This window comes from Cavia porcellus, unplaced genomic scaffold (genome assembly GCF_034190915.1).
Source record: "Cavia porcellus strain 051 isolate PalLab524CR breed Dunkin Hartley unplaced genomic scaffold, mCavPor4.1 scaffold_7, whole genome shotgun sequence".
Taxonomy (NCBI): Eukaryota; Metazoa; Chordata; class Mammalia; order Rodentia; family Caviidae; genus Cavia; species Cavia porcellus.
Genome location: NW_026947490.1, coordinates 28,325,027 through 28,341,542, shown reverse-complemented (window position 1 = coordinate 28,341,542; position 16,516 = coordinate 28,325,027). Strand labels below are relative to the sequence as shown.

Here is a 16,516-nt window from a genome sequence, read left to right as displayed (position 1 = left end):
CCTTCTGTCTCTAATGGTCTAAATAGGTGGTATCTTACTGGATTTTATTATGTACGATAGTATAAGCAAAAACCTTGTAAAGACAAGGAGATTATACAGAAACCATTATTCATTTTCTGTTAGTCGATTCTAAATACTCTGTAATGCTGTCATTCTCTTGAATGGTTTTACATTGTTTTGATATACTTAATGCTACAGTATATGAAGTTGTACTCAAGGATTTCAAAGAAAGAGACAATATGGTAACTACTTTTAGGTTAGGATTATCTGATGGTGAAACACTTCTGCTTAAATGGTTATGTTTTGATCTGCACTGTTTCGTTGTTATGCCCTCTTTTATCTCAATCTCCACTCCATTATTTACTTTTTTATCTTTATCCTTTTAATTAAAGGAAAAAAATAGCAGGATATATTATAGTAACCCACTTTGACTTTTCATTACCTTGATTTAAAGCCCTGTATTACTCTCACCATCTGGTTTTTAACTGATGTTCCCCTATTCTGTTTTGCTGGATAGTATCAGGTTCGAAAGTTTAGGCATCAGCTGTGAAGATAATGAGATTCATTATGACGCCCATTCTTGTTGACTTTTATCTACTTTTGAAGACCTACAATGTCTCCAATGTTTTGGTTTTGTCGGTTTTATTCTTTACTGTTTTGTTCAATTGTATTATAACTAACGATATAGGCAATTCTATTAGAGATAGCGGGAGGCATTATAGTAACCATTGTTGATCACCTTGTATTATGTTTTTACATTATCTATTATGTCCACCCTTTTGACTTGACCAATTCTGTTCTGTTATGTCACATTTGGTTTTACTCTCTTCCAAAAAAGTAATAAGAACAGTGGGAGCAATGAAACCCAAAATGTGTAATAGTCATGGTACAAAAGAGAGGAAAAGAAAGTGCTCCAAACTATATAACTGCATGTATATTTAAGTGTATAAGATAGAAAATGATATCACAGAGTTTTATTGGATCAATGAACAGAACTGTTTGCAGTATCATTGATGGAATGTCCACTTTACAAGCTTTAATTTTGTGACTTGAACAATTATTTCTAAGATGACAATATGTAATCCATTAACTAGTGATTTCCTACTGTTCATTTTTTTTTCTGTAAATCTGTATAACTTGTACCCTTTCCCTGCTTTTTTTTTTCTTTTCTCCTTAAATAAAATTTAAAAAAAAAAAAAAAAAAAAAAAAAGAAAGTGACACTTTTATGTGGATGCTCGGATTACTCCAGGATAGGCACACATGGAGTCTCTGAGTGTGAAAAAGGGAATAAAACTTGACAATGTCGTTCATTTTTGGTCAGGAGGCACCGTTTTGGAGTCATTCATGGGGAGATACATTGCACCCTAAGGAATGAGAAAATGGGGTTCTCACCCCTCGCAGGGCAGGTCCAGGAGCAGGGCTTGGCACGGCTGTCTTTCTGTGGGCACATGGGGAACTCACTGGCTTTTGGAGCTGATGTCCACTGTCTGTCCTCACAAAGGAATGCTCAGCACAAAGCTGGGCGTGCCCCCACTTCCCAGGCCCCACACTCACCTGGAGAAGATGAGGAAGACGCAGACAGAGAGCAGCAGAGCCATGCCCGCTCCCACAGAGATGCCCACCGGGAATCCTGCCCAGTGCTCTGGCTCCTCGGCAGACCGCAGGGTGAGGACAAATCCCCTCCAGTCCCCACAGCCTTTGCCGCTCCCTTCCACACCCCCACCAGCTCTCCCATTTCTTCATCCTCCAAACAGCAAAGAATCGGGACCAGACCACCCTGCCTGTCCTGCCCAGCCCTGCTCTGGCTGGGGAGCTGATCAGGCCCCTAATACCTGTGGAGGGAATGGCAGGGACTAAAGCAAAACAAAAGATAATATTCAAGATGCCAGGGGAACCAGAAAAGTTTGCCTCTAGTGGCCTGGCTCTATGAACCCATATGTGTTACACTTGCAGCACAACAGGGAGCATAGGGTGTTGCTTCGCACCCCCCCCCCCCGCCAACAGTGACAGCAGTAAGCATGGATAATAAAATGGGGATTAAACTGAGCATTTTATTCATTTATTTATTTAGGCCTTTTTCTTTAAGACAGGGTTTTACTATATGATTCAGGCTGGCCTTGAACTCATTTTGTTGCCCAGGCTGGCCTGGAATTCACAGCAATCCTCCTGCCTCAGCCTGCAAAGTGCTGGGATTATGGGTAAGTTTAGTATTTTAAGCTGAGGTCCCATTCTATACCTGGAGGCCTGCATTCTGTACACTGTCTTTAGCAGATATTTCCTGACCTCCAGTATCTGTGAACATGAGCTTGCCCATCACAGCCAGAGAGCACGAAGCTATTTGGAAACTTTCCAGTCCCTGGGGCAACGCACACTGCCCTCAGACCCCAGGACTTCAGTCATGGTCCCTCCCAAAGTAAAATATTAGTTCACTACCTTTGGTTCCCAAAACACCGGCCCCTGGACTTCATCCTTCCTCAAATCCAACTCCCCCTAAGCCCCCACCGCTCCCAAACTCCTGGGCCCTCACCTGGCAGCAGCAGGACAGTGGCACTCTGGACCCCGTGCACATTCTGTGCCTTGCAGCTGAGCTGAGGCCAGAGCTGAGCCTGCCATGGACACTAACAGAGCTGTTGGCCCAGGGCCCAGCAGAGCTGGTGGAGATCATGAAGGAGGCGTTGCTGCTGTTCCCCTCCAGCCACCAGCCCAGGGACGGTGCAGGCTGGGCACGGGAGGAGCACTGGTAGCCCAGACCCTCAGCCTCCCGAGAGCACCAGGGTCCCAGCAGCTGGGGGGCGTCTGTGGGAGGGAGGAGGAGGGTCACAGGTGTCCCCTTTCCCAGGCCCTAGGGCTCCCCTCCCTACTCACAGTGCACAGAGAGGCTCAGAGAGACACTGTGGATGCCCAGTGGGTTTCTGCATGGCAGGTGACGTTCCCTTCATGCTCTGTCTGTACCCAGGACAGCTCCACAACGCCAAAGGCCAAAGGCCTTGAGGAATTCAGGGTCTGTGTCCCCCAGGCCCAGCTCAGCCTGACTGGGGGGTTGCTGTGAGCGACACACACCAGGCGCAGGCTCTGGCCCTCCAGGACGGGCACAGATGTGCCATTCTCGAGCATTTCCAGGACTGAGAAGTGAGAGAATCATGTGCGTTCCACTGCCTAGATTAGAGCTACATTTTGTCCTGATCCCTCTGTCCCTCTCCTACCTGTGCTGTTTTCTTGGAACACTGTGACTCTCAGGTCCTCAGGAGGATCAGCAATGCAGACAGGGAAGTGCCTCTGAAGGGGCTGGGGCTCCCTCTGGGCAGAGGATCCATCCAGGAGATGGAGGAGGAGAGAAGGACAGTTACCCACTGGGTCCCCAATACAAACTGCCCATCCATACAGGCAGATGAGAGCCAGGTCCTGCAGGTCTGGGGTTCCAGCCCTCTCAGAGCTCTGCCCCTGTCCCCACTCTGTCCCTCCCAGAACAGGAGGCTCTGGTCACTCACACTGCACTGAGAGGTCCAGGGTGTGGTGGTGGAAGCCCAGCTCATTCTCTGCTTGGCAGGTGTAGCTCCCCGCATCCCCAGACTTTACCCCAGGCAGCTCCAGCCTTAAGGGTCTGGGTCCTGAGGGAGGGGACTGAGAGAGGACTCTGCCCCCCAGGTCCCAGGTCAGCGCGGCAGGGGGCTGGCTGTCAGCAGCACAGAGGAGCCTCAGGACCTGGCCTTTCTGGACTTCCAGGTAGGAGCCATTTCTCTGAGTGTCTAGGGCTGGACAGAGAGAGGCAGGCACAGGTGGAGGAAGCTGGCCCGCGACACAGCGAGGAGAGACAGAGCTGAGCCCGGCCTAGGGCTCTGAGGCCCAGCTCATCCTCTGCCTTTCTATTTAATAGCGCTAGAGATCCCCTCTCCCCAGGTGTGTTCACAGCAGCTTTTTCCAGGCACAACTCACACACATACACCCCATGTACACACAGCTGAAAGTATGCAATTCAGCAGCCTTGTGCAGTCACGGAGCTGCGAATCAGCCATCACTGCCTTGGAACAGGTCACTCCTGAGCTGCCCCCACCCCTCATCCTCTCCCCAGTCCTGCATCTCCAACCTGAAGTGACTACAATGGCTCTGGCTCCTCCTCCACACTTCCTTCCTCCAGAACTGCTCACCGAGACCCATGTCCACCTTCGCTCAACTGCCCACAGTCCAGTTATCATGTCTCCCAAGCTCTTTGGGACCTGACCCCGCCTCCTCCTGTGCCCCGATTTCCCAGTTTCCTGGCAGGAGCAGGCTGTGTTTAGCCCAGCCAGGACACGGGCTGAGCTGCCAGAGCTCAGGTCCCCCAGGTTCCTGCTCAGGCCATGCCTGCTCTGGTCACAGGTGACAAGGAATGATAGTCCCTCCCTCCAGAGCTCTCCCGAGTGACTCTGTCACATCATGGTCTAGTGGTTTGGAGGGTTCATCCGCACAGAGCCCCACATTTTCAGTCTGCTGTAGAGCACAGACTCCCTGTACCCAGCATTGGGTGACTGCAGTGTGGAAATCCTGCCGGTGCCAGTCCCTGGGTGAGACTGGAAATGGGGACTCGGGGCTCCTGAGTCAGAATCTGTGGTGCCCAGGAGCCCTGGGAATGGTGCTAACAGTGTTTGGGAAGCAGCACCCCAGAATGTGGGGGTGCAGGTTCACTGGGGGGTTCTCACAGGGGCAGAACAGCCACCACACGGGCCCCAAGATGAAACAGCGACTCAGCTCTGCCACTTTCACGCGGCAGAGGGGCCACAGAGAAGGACTCGCAGGATGACCACCCGGGCAGCACGGGGGGCATCTGGGACCTGACGCAGGGCACGTTCACAGGGTCGCTTCCCATAACTTCCCGCACTTCTGGCCTCAGCTGAGACTCCAGGGACAGAAGCAGCCACCTTCCCAGGGGCAGCAGGCAGAGGACCAGAGTCCAGGCCACAGGGATGGAGGCCCGGAGCACAGAGCTATGGGGGTGGCAGTGGCACCACACTGTGAGGACACAGAGGGCAGCTGACACCTTCACTGTGAGAGGTCGATCCTGACCTGAGCTCTCCCCTCGCTGCCTGAGGACCTGGGTTCCATCCCCAGCACAGGCAAAACTGAACTGGGTTTTTCTGTGTTTCCTGAGTGTCCTGAGTGTTCCTGAGTGTCCTGTGTTTCCTGTGTTTCCTGAGTGTCACCTCACCTCAATGACTATGTGATGTGTCAGACCCTAACGTGAGTCTCCACTGCTTACATAAAGCTGGGCAGGGGAACAGGGGAGAGTGGGCCTCACAGCAAACGCGGGCATGTTTGGCAGAAGCCTAAGGAGGTGAAGGAAGGAGATGTGATTATCAGGGTCCTGGTGCTGTCCAGGGGAGGGGGTGAGTGGAGCAGCTGCCAGGGCCAGGTGGTGTCACCCTTGTCCCCCTCCCTGGCGATGCAGTGAGGCGATGCCGCTACCCGCATGTGTGCATGGAGCAGCCCTGTCTCCCGGAGCAGGGGAGAGAGGCTCCCCACGGCTGCCATGGGCTCCTGGGCTCCTCGACCACATCACTGTGCTCCTAGCCTCAGAGCGCTGCTCTGGTCCCGCCTACAGAGGGTCGTGCCACCCACCTGTGCCATGGGCGCTGGTGATGTTGACTGTCAGGCCCTGAGGAGGATCTGGAAGGAGAGGCGCAGTGAGGGCTGGGTGTGCAGCTGGCCTGTCCTCCTTGCCACCACCACCTCGGGCGCCCAGAAACACAAGGGGAAGTGGCACAGTGTGGGCTAGCGTCCCCATGGCTCTGCTCTGCAACCTGGGACCAAAGCCCAGCTGCTCTCCGCAGCCCCCTGCTGCTCCGACAGAGCCCACGGGCTGGTGGCTGATCAGTGACAGGAACTGATCTCTGCAGTTGAGAAGGCCGCCAGTCCAAGGTACAGGCACAGGCAGATGCAGTGACAGGAGAGACCCGTGTCCCGCCTCATCCATGGTGCCTTCTCTCTGTGCCCTCATGCGGTGGGAGGGACAGGGTCTCTCTGGGCCCTGGTGCACTCGTCCTGTGTGGGAGGCTGATAAGCTGTCCTCACCCCGCCTCCCAGGCCTCAGTCACCCTCACCTGGGGCTCAGGATTCAACCTTTGAGTTTGGGAGACATAGACACTCTGACCATTGTACCCTCATGTCTTCTGCCCCCCAGTTCTTCCAGCATCTTAGCCCCGCACTCACAGGACACGCTGAGTTCAATAGTCCTCTCTTTGGTCACTCCAGTCTCAAGTAAGGTCACCCGACAGCTGAGGTGGGTGCCATGGTCCTGAGGGCGGGGAATGAGCTGGATCTCTGAGGTGGTGTGGGACCCCAATCCTGACCCTGCTGGCGTCAGTGAAGTCCCAGTCCAGGAGAATCTGGGGGCCTTGGCTCCACTGCAGATCCCAGGTATGGAGCACACCAGATGACCGAGGTGGCCAGAGACCAGTTGCTCTGGGATGTGTATGTCCGGGGTTTGTGTCAGCTCTGGGCAGGAGACAAAGATAAGTCAGGCCCAAAGAGGGTGCTGCATGTCATGGAAACAGACTCCTCAACCCTAGAACCCCACATTCCAGGACCCTTCCAACCTCTGTGACTCTGAGTTTTCCCAAGCAGGGACGCCCCTTCCAGGCTGCTTGCCTGTGACAGTCACGGTGAGCCTCCGACTCAAGTAACTGTATTTTGTTTTCCCTCGCTCTACTCGAAAATAGTAAATTCCACTGTCCCCCTTCTGGACACCCGTGATCCTCAGGGAGCAGCTGTTTGCCTTGGGGTCCCCCAGGAGCTGGAAATGCGGCTTGGTTCTCGCTGCAGATTTCTTGCCTGGTCGTTTGTGGCCACAAGCTCATCTGTTGCGTGATTAGCTTTGGAAGTGTCCCTCTGCCGGTACCAGTAGCCAGAAACAGGGTAGAGCGGTTCCAGCCGTGCTGGGGGTAGGAAAAGGAGCAGGACACCAGGACACACAGGTTCTCCTGCACCGTCACTGACTCCTGCATCTGCAGCTTGTAGTGCATTTCCTGCTGCAGGGACCCTGAGGAAACACAGAGATACAGAGGCTCAGCTGCAGCCCCGGCCCCCACCTGGGGGACACTCACCTACCCACAGCAGGGGCAGCTGCAGGGCCGGCAGCAGCATGCTGGCTGGGAGGGGCGGCCAGGTCTGGACACTCTGGCCTTGGTTCTGCCCGCCCGCCAAGGACACCAGCACAGGAGGCCTGGGGGTGGAGTGGTGACAGCCACAGGGAGGAACCTCAGGAAAAGCCCTGCGGCACTTATCAAAGGTCCTTTTCTGATTTCTTTCCAGGTGGTGCAGGTAGAGCCCAGGCCCCATGAGGGACTTGGCCCACCAGAAGGAGCCATCTTGGCTCAGCCTCAGGTTCAGGTGTCCTGGGGAGAGGGGCTGCCTGGGGAGCAGCGAGCAGAAGTGGGAGGTGTGGGGTACAGTATCCACTCAGTCACCCCTCGCCACCCATTCGTTCATCATGGCCCAGGCAAAGATGCCCTCCATGTGGGGACTGGAGCGCAGGATCCCAAACCACAGACAGCTACCTCACAGTGGATGTTCTCTGTGACTCTGGACCCCGGGCTGTCCCCCATCAGACTCCCCAGGGGTGCTGTTTCTCCTGTCTCTTTGGAGGTCTCGGTTTCCTAACCAAGCTCCCAGCTCCGCAGCAAGCACAGGGCGGCTGCACAGGATCAGGTCAGCGCCTCACACGGGTGACTTCATTTCCCAACGTTTCCATGCTGCCGCCTTCAAAGCCTTAGCAGTTTTCCCTCAGAGTTTCTTTGGTGGAAATAAAATGTGACGAGAAAACTGCACCTGTGTGGGGGTGGCCTGCAGCTTGGATCACCTGGGTGATATCACCTTCTCCACCTTCTCGTTTCTGCACCCCAGACAGCTTCTGGGTCCGACCCCACCCCCATCAGAAGCTGCCCTGGCACCTTTGTGGATGTGCATGCCCCCCACCAGGTCCCTCAAGGCTGAGGACTGAGCCGTGAGCAGGCAAATAAGAAACGGGGGCGGGGGAGGTGGACATGAGCAGAATATGTCACATGCATGAAACCCACAGCTGTGAGATCTAAAATGTCCCCAAAAGCTTCACGTGCCCAGAGTTGGGGCTTAGATCATGGGGCCTCAGCGCTCAGGGTTGGATTAGTCCAGAGAAGGGGCATAGCAGACGGGCTGCCAGGAGGTGGCACCTGATGGGAAGCAGCAGGTCCCTGGGCGACCTGGAAAGCTGCCTTTCTCTCTCCACTCTTCCCTTTCCTCTCTGCTTCCTGCCTCCAGGGCCTGAGCTGCGTTCCTCTGCCAGGCCTGTCCCCCTCTGCCCTTGGTTTCTGCATTTGAGCTGGTGGAGCATGGACTGAAATTTCTGACACTCCCCAGCACCAACAAACACACATGTGCGTGCACACACACACAGAGATAATTCTCAAAACAGGACGCTGCAAGTCTGAGGTGAAGGCACAGGCAGATGTGGTAACAGGTGAAGGTCGTGTTCTGCCTCGTCATTGACATTTTTGCACTGTGTCCTCATGTGGCGGAAGATGCAGGGTCTCTCTGGGGCCCCTGGTACAGGTGCAGTGATTCTGTTCATGAGAGTGCAGACCTGTGACCCAACCACCTCCCAGTGCCCATCTCCAACACCATCACATTGGGCTCAGGACCCAACCTATGAATTTGGGGGACAGAGACTCTGACCATAGCACTCCCATCTCGCCTGCCCCTGAGAAGACCCAGTCTCTTGGCCCAGCACTCACAGGACACACTGGGGCTGGAAGTCCTCTCCTTGGTCACTCAGCCTCAGCAAAAGTCACCTGACAGGTGAGGTGGGTCCGTGGTCCTGAGGCAGGATGTGAGTGACATCTCTGACATGTGGATCTCCAAGCCACACACTGAGGTATCGAAGCAGTGTCATTTCAAGAGATGGTGATGACTATGTCCCAGCCGCAGGCGCCAGGCTTTGGAGCACATCAGGTGGCCGAGGTGACCAGATACCAGTGGCTCTGGGATGGATGCCTGGGGTTTGTGTCAGCTCTGGGGAGGAGAGGACAGGCCAGAAGAGAGGACCCTGTATTTCTGAGACAGACCTCACTATTCCGGGTGTTGTGCATCCTACTGAGCATTCCCCTGCAGGACAGCGGTCCCTCCTTGTCCCTGAGGACTCCCAGTCCCATGATGCTTGTCTCAGAGGACCGTTTCCTACCTGTGATAACCCCATTTTTGTAACTATTCCTCACACATCCTGAAAATCCTTTCCACCTGAAAATCATAGCCCCCGCTGTTCCCTTTCCTGTTTCTGAGATGTGAAATGAGCCGTCCTTTGCACCAGGGCCCTGTGGAGCTGGAAACAAGTTCGGTCCTCATTGCAGCCTTCCTGTGTGGGTCTCTTTTTGATTAGGTTTGGAATTCTCCTTATCCAGTACTGCAGCCATAGCATGGGTAGAACACTTCCAGTCTTTCTGAGCATACTAGACAGAGCAGCACACACAGGTCCTTCTGCACTGTCATCAACTCTGCACCTGAAGCAAGTATCTTGGGTTCTCCTGCAGGGACCCTGGGGTCACACAGAGCCTCAGCCATGCCATGAGTCTGTTGGGACCTCCAGTGCTCCCTCACTCATCCACCCACAGCAAGGGCAGCAGCAGGGCTAGCTGTGGCATCTCGGCTCTGAAGGGCAGATAGAGGGCCCTCTCATCTTGGGTCTCCCTGCCTTCAAGTGTGAACTGACAGGGCCTGGGGATTTAGCTCAGCGGCATAAGCGCCTGCCTTGCAAGTGTGTGGTCGTGAGTTCAATCCCTGGTACCGATAAAAAAGAAAAAGACAAAAAAACAAAAACAAAACCAAGTGTGAACTGACAGTGTGAGGGCATTCATAACCCCTACTATCTGCTTTCTTTTCTTTCTTTGAAACGCTCTGTATCTTGAAAACTTCACTTATTTTACGGCTTGTAGATTATAGTTCAGATGCTTAGCTAGCAGTTAGACTTTGAACAGTGAGTGAACTTTGACCAAATCCCCAAAAGGCCTCCTCTTCTCCCTTTATTGACCATCAAAATCTATGAAAAGAGTAACAAAAAGTTTTATCTCAAGGTGACCAGATGGTGCCTGGTGCCCACCCGCTCTGTGTCAGGTAACCAGATGTATAAGAAGGTCCTGTGACCTTCCAAAGCAATGATAGCATTGCAAAAAGTGGTATCCATGGTAACCCCAGGCCTTGTGAACTCCTACATGGGTATAAAAAGAAACAGAACAAAGGAATCGAGGTCAACAGTTTCAACCACCTGAATTAGCTGTTGCTGACTGGTGCAGCTCCAATTAAAGTTTCTTTTTTTTTCTATCTTTCTTTCTTTCTTTTTCTGTCTTTTCAAGACAAAGTCTCACTGTAGTTTCAGGCTGGTCTTGAATTCACTTTGTAGCCCAGGCTGGCCTCGAACTCACAACCCTCTTCTTGCCCCAGCCTTCTGCATGCTGGGATTACAGGAATGCACCACCATTTCTGGCGTTCACTTGTTTCTTTTCTCTCAGTTTCCCGTGGGTAGTTTTCTTGAGTATGCCATTACATTTGAAGGCCCTAGTGAGATTTACCCACAAGGAGGTCCTCTTTTGAGGGGGACCCTAGTGCCTCCTTGTCCCCCAGCTGAACTTGGGAGGCAGGGTGCTCCATTGATTTTAGCCAGCCTCCCCGGAGCAGCTGAGGGACCAGATACCTATAGCCATAAGACTAAAACAATCGAGTCCCTGCACCTGACCAAGGTGAGCGCTTGTAATCTGACTCTGGTTTCTTTGTTTGGCAGTTACTATCTGGCTCACTCAGGGATTTGTTTTGTGCTAATGTTTGGTTGTTTGTGGAGCCTGAGACTTGCTTTGTCAAGTCTATCAGGGAGGTTCCTCTCTGAGTTTGTTCCAAACTTGAGGTGAGGGGCAATGCATTTCTCCCTGGAATTGCTGTGGTTTTTTTTTCATGTATATTTATTTCTGTGTTGGGCAAATGTGTTTGCAGCCCACCACCAGCAAAGGTCACCATCACCACCTTCTCAAGTTTTACTAGCCTTGGATTTTTGCTTTTGTTTCTTTCTGATCAGTCTGGCTAAGTAAGAAAAGAAAAAAAATTTCCAGGGAAATCATCAAGATAGACTATGGGGTTTGCAGGTTTGTGGAACTGTGGTCTTCATGGGGTCGACGGGCAGCATGCCAACTGTACTGGAATGCTTAGCAATTTTGAGAAGTACTGGGTTAAAATAAAAAAAAGAAAAAGGAAAAAGCTCCAGACATTTTGTGAATTGAAATGGCCCGCCCTTATGATTGGGTGGCCAGTAGAGGGAACACTCAGCCTTCAGATAGCCAACGGGGTGTAGAATGTAGTTACCAGAAACCCAGGACATCCAGATCAGCTTCCATATTTGATTGGTCTCTGGATAGGAGCGGTTTGAGTGTCTCATCCCTGGCTTAAATTATGTGTTTGGAATTTTCCAAGCAGGCACTAGTAATTCAAAAGAAGCCATCTAATGTGAAGCCACCTGTAGTGCCCTTATTCTCAGGAGAGGTAATCTTGGCTTCTTCTGAACTTCTGCCTTATCAGGAACCCCACCCTCTAATCGACCTTGGAAACCCACCCCGGAACAGGAAGATCTGAATTCCCGGGAAGCTGAGCCTCACCTGGTGGGTCCAGCTCATTCCACACAGCAGCACAGGAGAGAGCCCCACCAGCTGTGGAAGGAGTGTTGTCCTCCTTCCCTGTTCCTGTTTTGCCTTTCCAGGGAACAGTGGTGCCGGGACCTGAAGGGTAATTCAGACCATTTTCATATAAACTCTGTTTCGGTTCAGTGGCCTGTGTAACTGGAAAACTCAGAATCCCCCATTCTCTGAGCAGCCGCACACTCTGATTAATTTGGTTGCATCTCTGTTTTTAAGACTCACCACACCAACCGTCGGCAACTGCCCTTACTCTGTTTACCCAGAGGAGAGAGAGAAAATCCGAAAGGAGGCAGAAAGTTGTGTCAAAGCAGAAGGGCCAGAACACCACAGGAAGTCACAGATAGGCTGACATGTGTGTGGCCCAAGAAGCCCAAAATTAGAATCCCAACACACACACTCACCCACAAATTAGCAAAGGGTAGCAGAAGTGGCCAGTGACCAACAAGAACCCTCCGCTTTCCTCAAGCACCTTCGGGAAGCTTATCCCACATTCGCCCCATGGGGCTCCCTACAGGCTGGGAATGCTCACATGGTAAACATGTCCTTGTGACGCAATCAGTGACAGACATTCGCCATAAACTGCAGAGGTTGGACGGATTAGCTGAAATGACTATAGTCCAGTGAGGTACAGGTGGCTCTGAAGGGTTATAATAGTAGAGAGGACAGAAAATAGAAAGCAAAGCCCAGGAGGAACAGTTGGGGGTGATGTTAGCATAAGGTGGAGGAACAGGCAGGGAAGGAATTAAGAAATGGGATGAAAAGCGGCCCCAAAGGAGGCCCCACTGAGCCCATCCCAGTAAGGAGATGGGACACTTAAGCAGGAGAGTCCGAACCTGCCAAGGAAGGAGAAAAAGTGCTTATGGTGGATGCAGGGGAGGTTTCAGACTGATGGGGTCATGGGTCGAAATTTTCTCTTGGCCCAGGGAACAGATTTTAACCATGACTGCTGCGGGGAAAGCCTATTAATTCCTGCTGGATGTGGGAGCTGACATTTACATAGTCCCTCAGCCAGTGGCCCCACTTCTAACCAGCAAAATAAACCTACAGGGGGCAGCTGACCAACCCTCTTATTCTTTACGTGAGCCTTGGCAAGTCCAGCTCAAACAACAAATGGTCAGACCACTTTTGTCTTATGTCTGATTGCTCTTTCCTCCTTCTGGGCTGAGACCTATTTTGCAAGCTGTGAGCTCAGGTTTCTTTCCTTCCCTCAGAAACCATCCTGACTACCAAAAGAGAGCTCCCCTCTGCCGAAGAAGCTCAGGTTTCTAACATTTCCCTTACAGGAGGGAAACTGCCTCATGGAGCTAGACAAAAAGGGACCCTGGACTCGACCTTTGGACTGAGCAATTGCCTTTGGTTTGGGCAAAAGACAGCCCACTGGATTTGGCAGCCAGTTACCTCCTAGTGGTAGAATTGGTGAGGCGGGCAAAACCAGTGCATTTAAGATGATATCTTTTAACGGTGGAGTCACAGAGAGGAATTAAGCCTATGTACTGAGATTACTTGAGGCAAAACGTCAGTTCCCCTGGAATATGTCTTTCCTGCCAATCAAAAACTCTGGAACCAGTGAATACAGGCCAGTCCAGCATCTTAGCGCTGTGAATAATGCAGTTGCCGCTTTGCACCCAGTGGTCCAAACTCCCACACTCCGCTTAGTCTGCTCCCATCCAGTTGAACTTGGAATACTGTATTAGATTTGAAAGATGACTCCTTTGGTACCCTTTTTCAGCAGGTCCCCAAGAAGTAGTTTTTGAGTATGAAGAACCTGAGGCGGGATGAAAATATCAGTTAAACTGGACAAGGCTCTCCCAAACATTACTGAGCAAAGATTCCTGAACTCCTTTGATAATAACAATCAAGTACATGCCAGGAAGCCTGCACGACAAGCTTCTCCTGGAGGCTAAACAGCACACATCTTCCCCTCTGGAGCCAGGAAGTGACGCTCAATGTAAGGTCCAAAGTTTCCCCAGAGTCAGCCACAGCTACTCTCAGTGACAAGGTCCTGAGCTCTTCCAATGATAATGGCCTACTTCATGTCAGGGGAACTCCTACAAGGAAACCAACAGCTCGAAACAGCAACACTTAGAACGCATAATGCCCTACTTTTCTCCAAGTCTCTATTTATTTATTTATTTATTTATTTTTTAGTGTCAAGGTTCGAACTCATGACCTCACACTTGCCAGGCAGGCACTTATGCCACTGAGCTAAACTCCCAGCTCATGTCTCTATTTATACTGGCAACTGTCCTCAGGTGGGCCATTTACACTCAGCACCATACTGATTTAATTTAGCTGGTGTTAAGTTGATCACCGGTTTCTAATCCATAACAGATATTAATAATCTAGTTTGGGCAATCAGGCTCCTTTGGGGCATTCATATGCACATACAAAGAATGGGGGGGACAGACCCAGGAATCCTCATTCACATATCAAGAATGGTAGTGCCACCCCCCAAAGCCTGCTACCCCTTCTCCTGCACTCTCCCAAAAGTTGCATGGCCCCAAAGAACCAAGACCAAAGGTTTTCCTTAAGCACCTCCAAAGAGTAATGTCTCATCTCTGCTAGACATTCAGGTCGGCATAGACCAGGTGAGCACAAAATCCAGAATTCACCAGATGCTTAATGACACTGACCAACTTCTAAATGTGTCAGACCCCCACCATGGCTGAGAGCTATTGGATGTGTCTAAGGCTGAGTCCACCCTTTCATGATGCCATAGCTTCCTCACCCATAGTTGTATCCAGTAAAATAATCTGCTCCCCAGAAGAAGAAGAAGAAAAAGAAGAAGAAGAAGAAAGGAGGAGAAGGAGAAGGAGGAGAAGAAGAAGAAGAACCCATACCTTTACTCATGACACTTTACTATTTTTGGACAGGAGTTTTGTGTGGGACAGAATAATAACCAGGTTGCATGCAACCAGACCAGGTCACCAACCAGAGTCCACCTCCTGGGCGCCTCAGGGTTTCTGGTTTTTCTGCACTTATGCATTGTTCAAATGCCTAAGCCATAGACAAAAAGTCACTCGATGGACCATTGCCTCCTGACGATGCTCATCCCCTGAGTGATGATGCTCATCCCCAGAGAGAACCAGAGGCCCAAAGCCTGCTTGTCAACCACCAGACATGACATAGGAGAGCTGCTATTTTGCCAATACTGGCTGGGACAAGCATAGCCGGGGGGCTCGGAATGAGCACAGGAGCAGTAGTCCACTCTGAAACAGGTCCCCAAAAGCTCTGGTGAGTAACACATGGCATAGAACAGAGTGTGACAGGGGTGCAGCAAGCAGCTGAACAGCTTCACAACCAGGTGGACTCCCTGGCAGAAGTCCAGCAGAACAGAAGAGGACTTAACCTACTCCTCATGGAACAGGGAGGACTTTGGGCTGCAGTTTAAGAGTGCTGTTTCTGTGGAAATAACTCATAGATAATCATAAAAAAACTCGAGACAAATTAGGACAAGAAGCAAAGGAATGGGAAAAATCGTATTATGAGACTCAAAGGTGGGATGGTAAATTGCTCAGTGGGAACCTCCACCCTTGCAAGAGTCACAGGGTCAATAATCATCATAATATTGGGGACAATGTCCCTCAGTTTGGGGACATTTCTGATTAGTCGGAGAAGAGATAGGATTCAAATCAGGGTAGAACAGGTATGCACGATGGAATTGGCTGCCCCTGTTACCAGTCAACCCAACTGCAAACCACTGCCTTATGAAGGAATGTATACCCTGTAGGGAGGAAAAACATGTCCTTGAGGAGGGAATATGAGAGCACTTGTAATTCCCACTACTTGCTTTCTTTCCTTGCCTTTTTCCCTTTGAGACCCCACCCTAACCCTGAAAACTTTGCTTATTTCAGGTGTTCTCTGGGCTGAAGCAGCTTCTGCAAGTGTCTTGCCCCAGGTGATCTTTATTCTCAGGATGGCCATGCCTCAGCACTGCACACATGGTCTATTTCCAGCTTCAGTGGCTCCACACACAAAGCAATGATGGTATGAAATGGTATCCATGGCAACCTTCTACCTTATGAGCCTGCAGATGGGTATAAAAAGACAGGAGAACAAAGGGTCAAAGTCAGCTTCAACTGCCCAAATTAGCTACTGCTGACTGCTACAGCCCCTAACAACCCAACAAATCTCACTTATTTCTCTAATCTCAGTTTCCCATGGGTAACTTTCTTGAGTGCACTCTTACAATGGGAATGTACTTCATGGCAGTGGAAAAGATGCTTTAAAATGGTCAAAATGACAAATATTACATTATGTTTGTTTTACCATAATTTAGCCCTTTGTTTGCTTTTGTTTTGTTTGTGGTGGGATCAAAGTCAGGGGTGTTCTCTCTGTGGTATATCCCCACCCCTTTTATTGTCATAGGGCTCTCACTAAATTGCTCAGGTTGACCTCAAACTTGCAATCCTCCTGCCTCAGTCTCCCTGAATGCTGGATTACAAGTGTGGGCCACAGTGCCCAGTTCCCTATCTACGAATTGTTTAATGTTAAAACATAAAAATCAACACCAAGACAGGAGAAGAGAGTCCATGACAACAAAGGAGAGATTCTCCCATGTTATAGACATCTAGGTTAGGTAGAAATATGATAGGTGGTCAGACCTATAATACTGAGGGACTGGGTCCTCAAAGGAGCCAGTATGGAAGACAGGATACATTGCAACTGTGGAGGAGAAAGACACCTCCACTGAGAGCCAGACCACAAAACAAAAGATGAAAGGAATATGCCCACATACATAACCTAGGAATGAACAGCAGTGATCTAAATTCTGCATACACATCCATCACCCTGGGGTGGAGACCCAACCTCCATACCCCATCTCTTCAGGAATCTC

General features: G+C 50.9%; 1 protein-coding gene across 1 annotated transcript; it reads right to left on the bottom strand.

Moving 5' to 3' along the window:
• Positions 1–1,915: 1,915 nt before the first annotated feature.
• LOC100721218 (sialic acid-binding Ig-like lectin 11) lies at positions 1,916–9,645 on the bottom strand. The gene is given in 12 exon segments (XM_063254023.1): positions 1,916–2,591; positions 2,594–2,797; positions 2,867–2,914; positions 2,917–3,123; positions 3,205–3,252; positions 3,490–3,818; positions 4,678–4,987; positions 5,594–5,641; positions 6,873–7,013; positions 7,078–7,196; positions 7,254–7,385; positions 9,602–9,645. Coding segments are annotated over 12 exon segments (1,746 nt in total). The 3' UTR covers positions 1,916–2,475.
• Between the last annotated feature and the right edge of the window lie 6,871 nt (positions 9,646–16,516).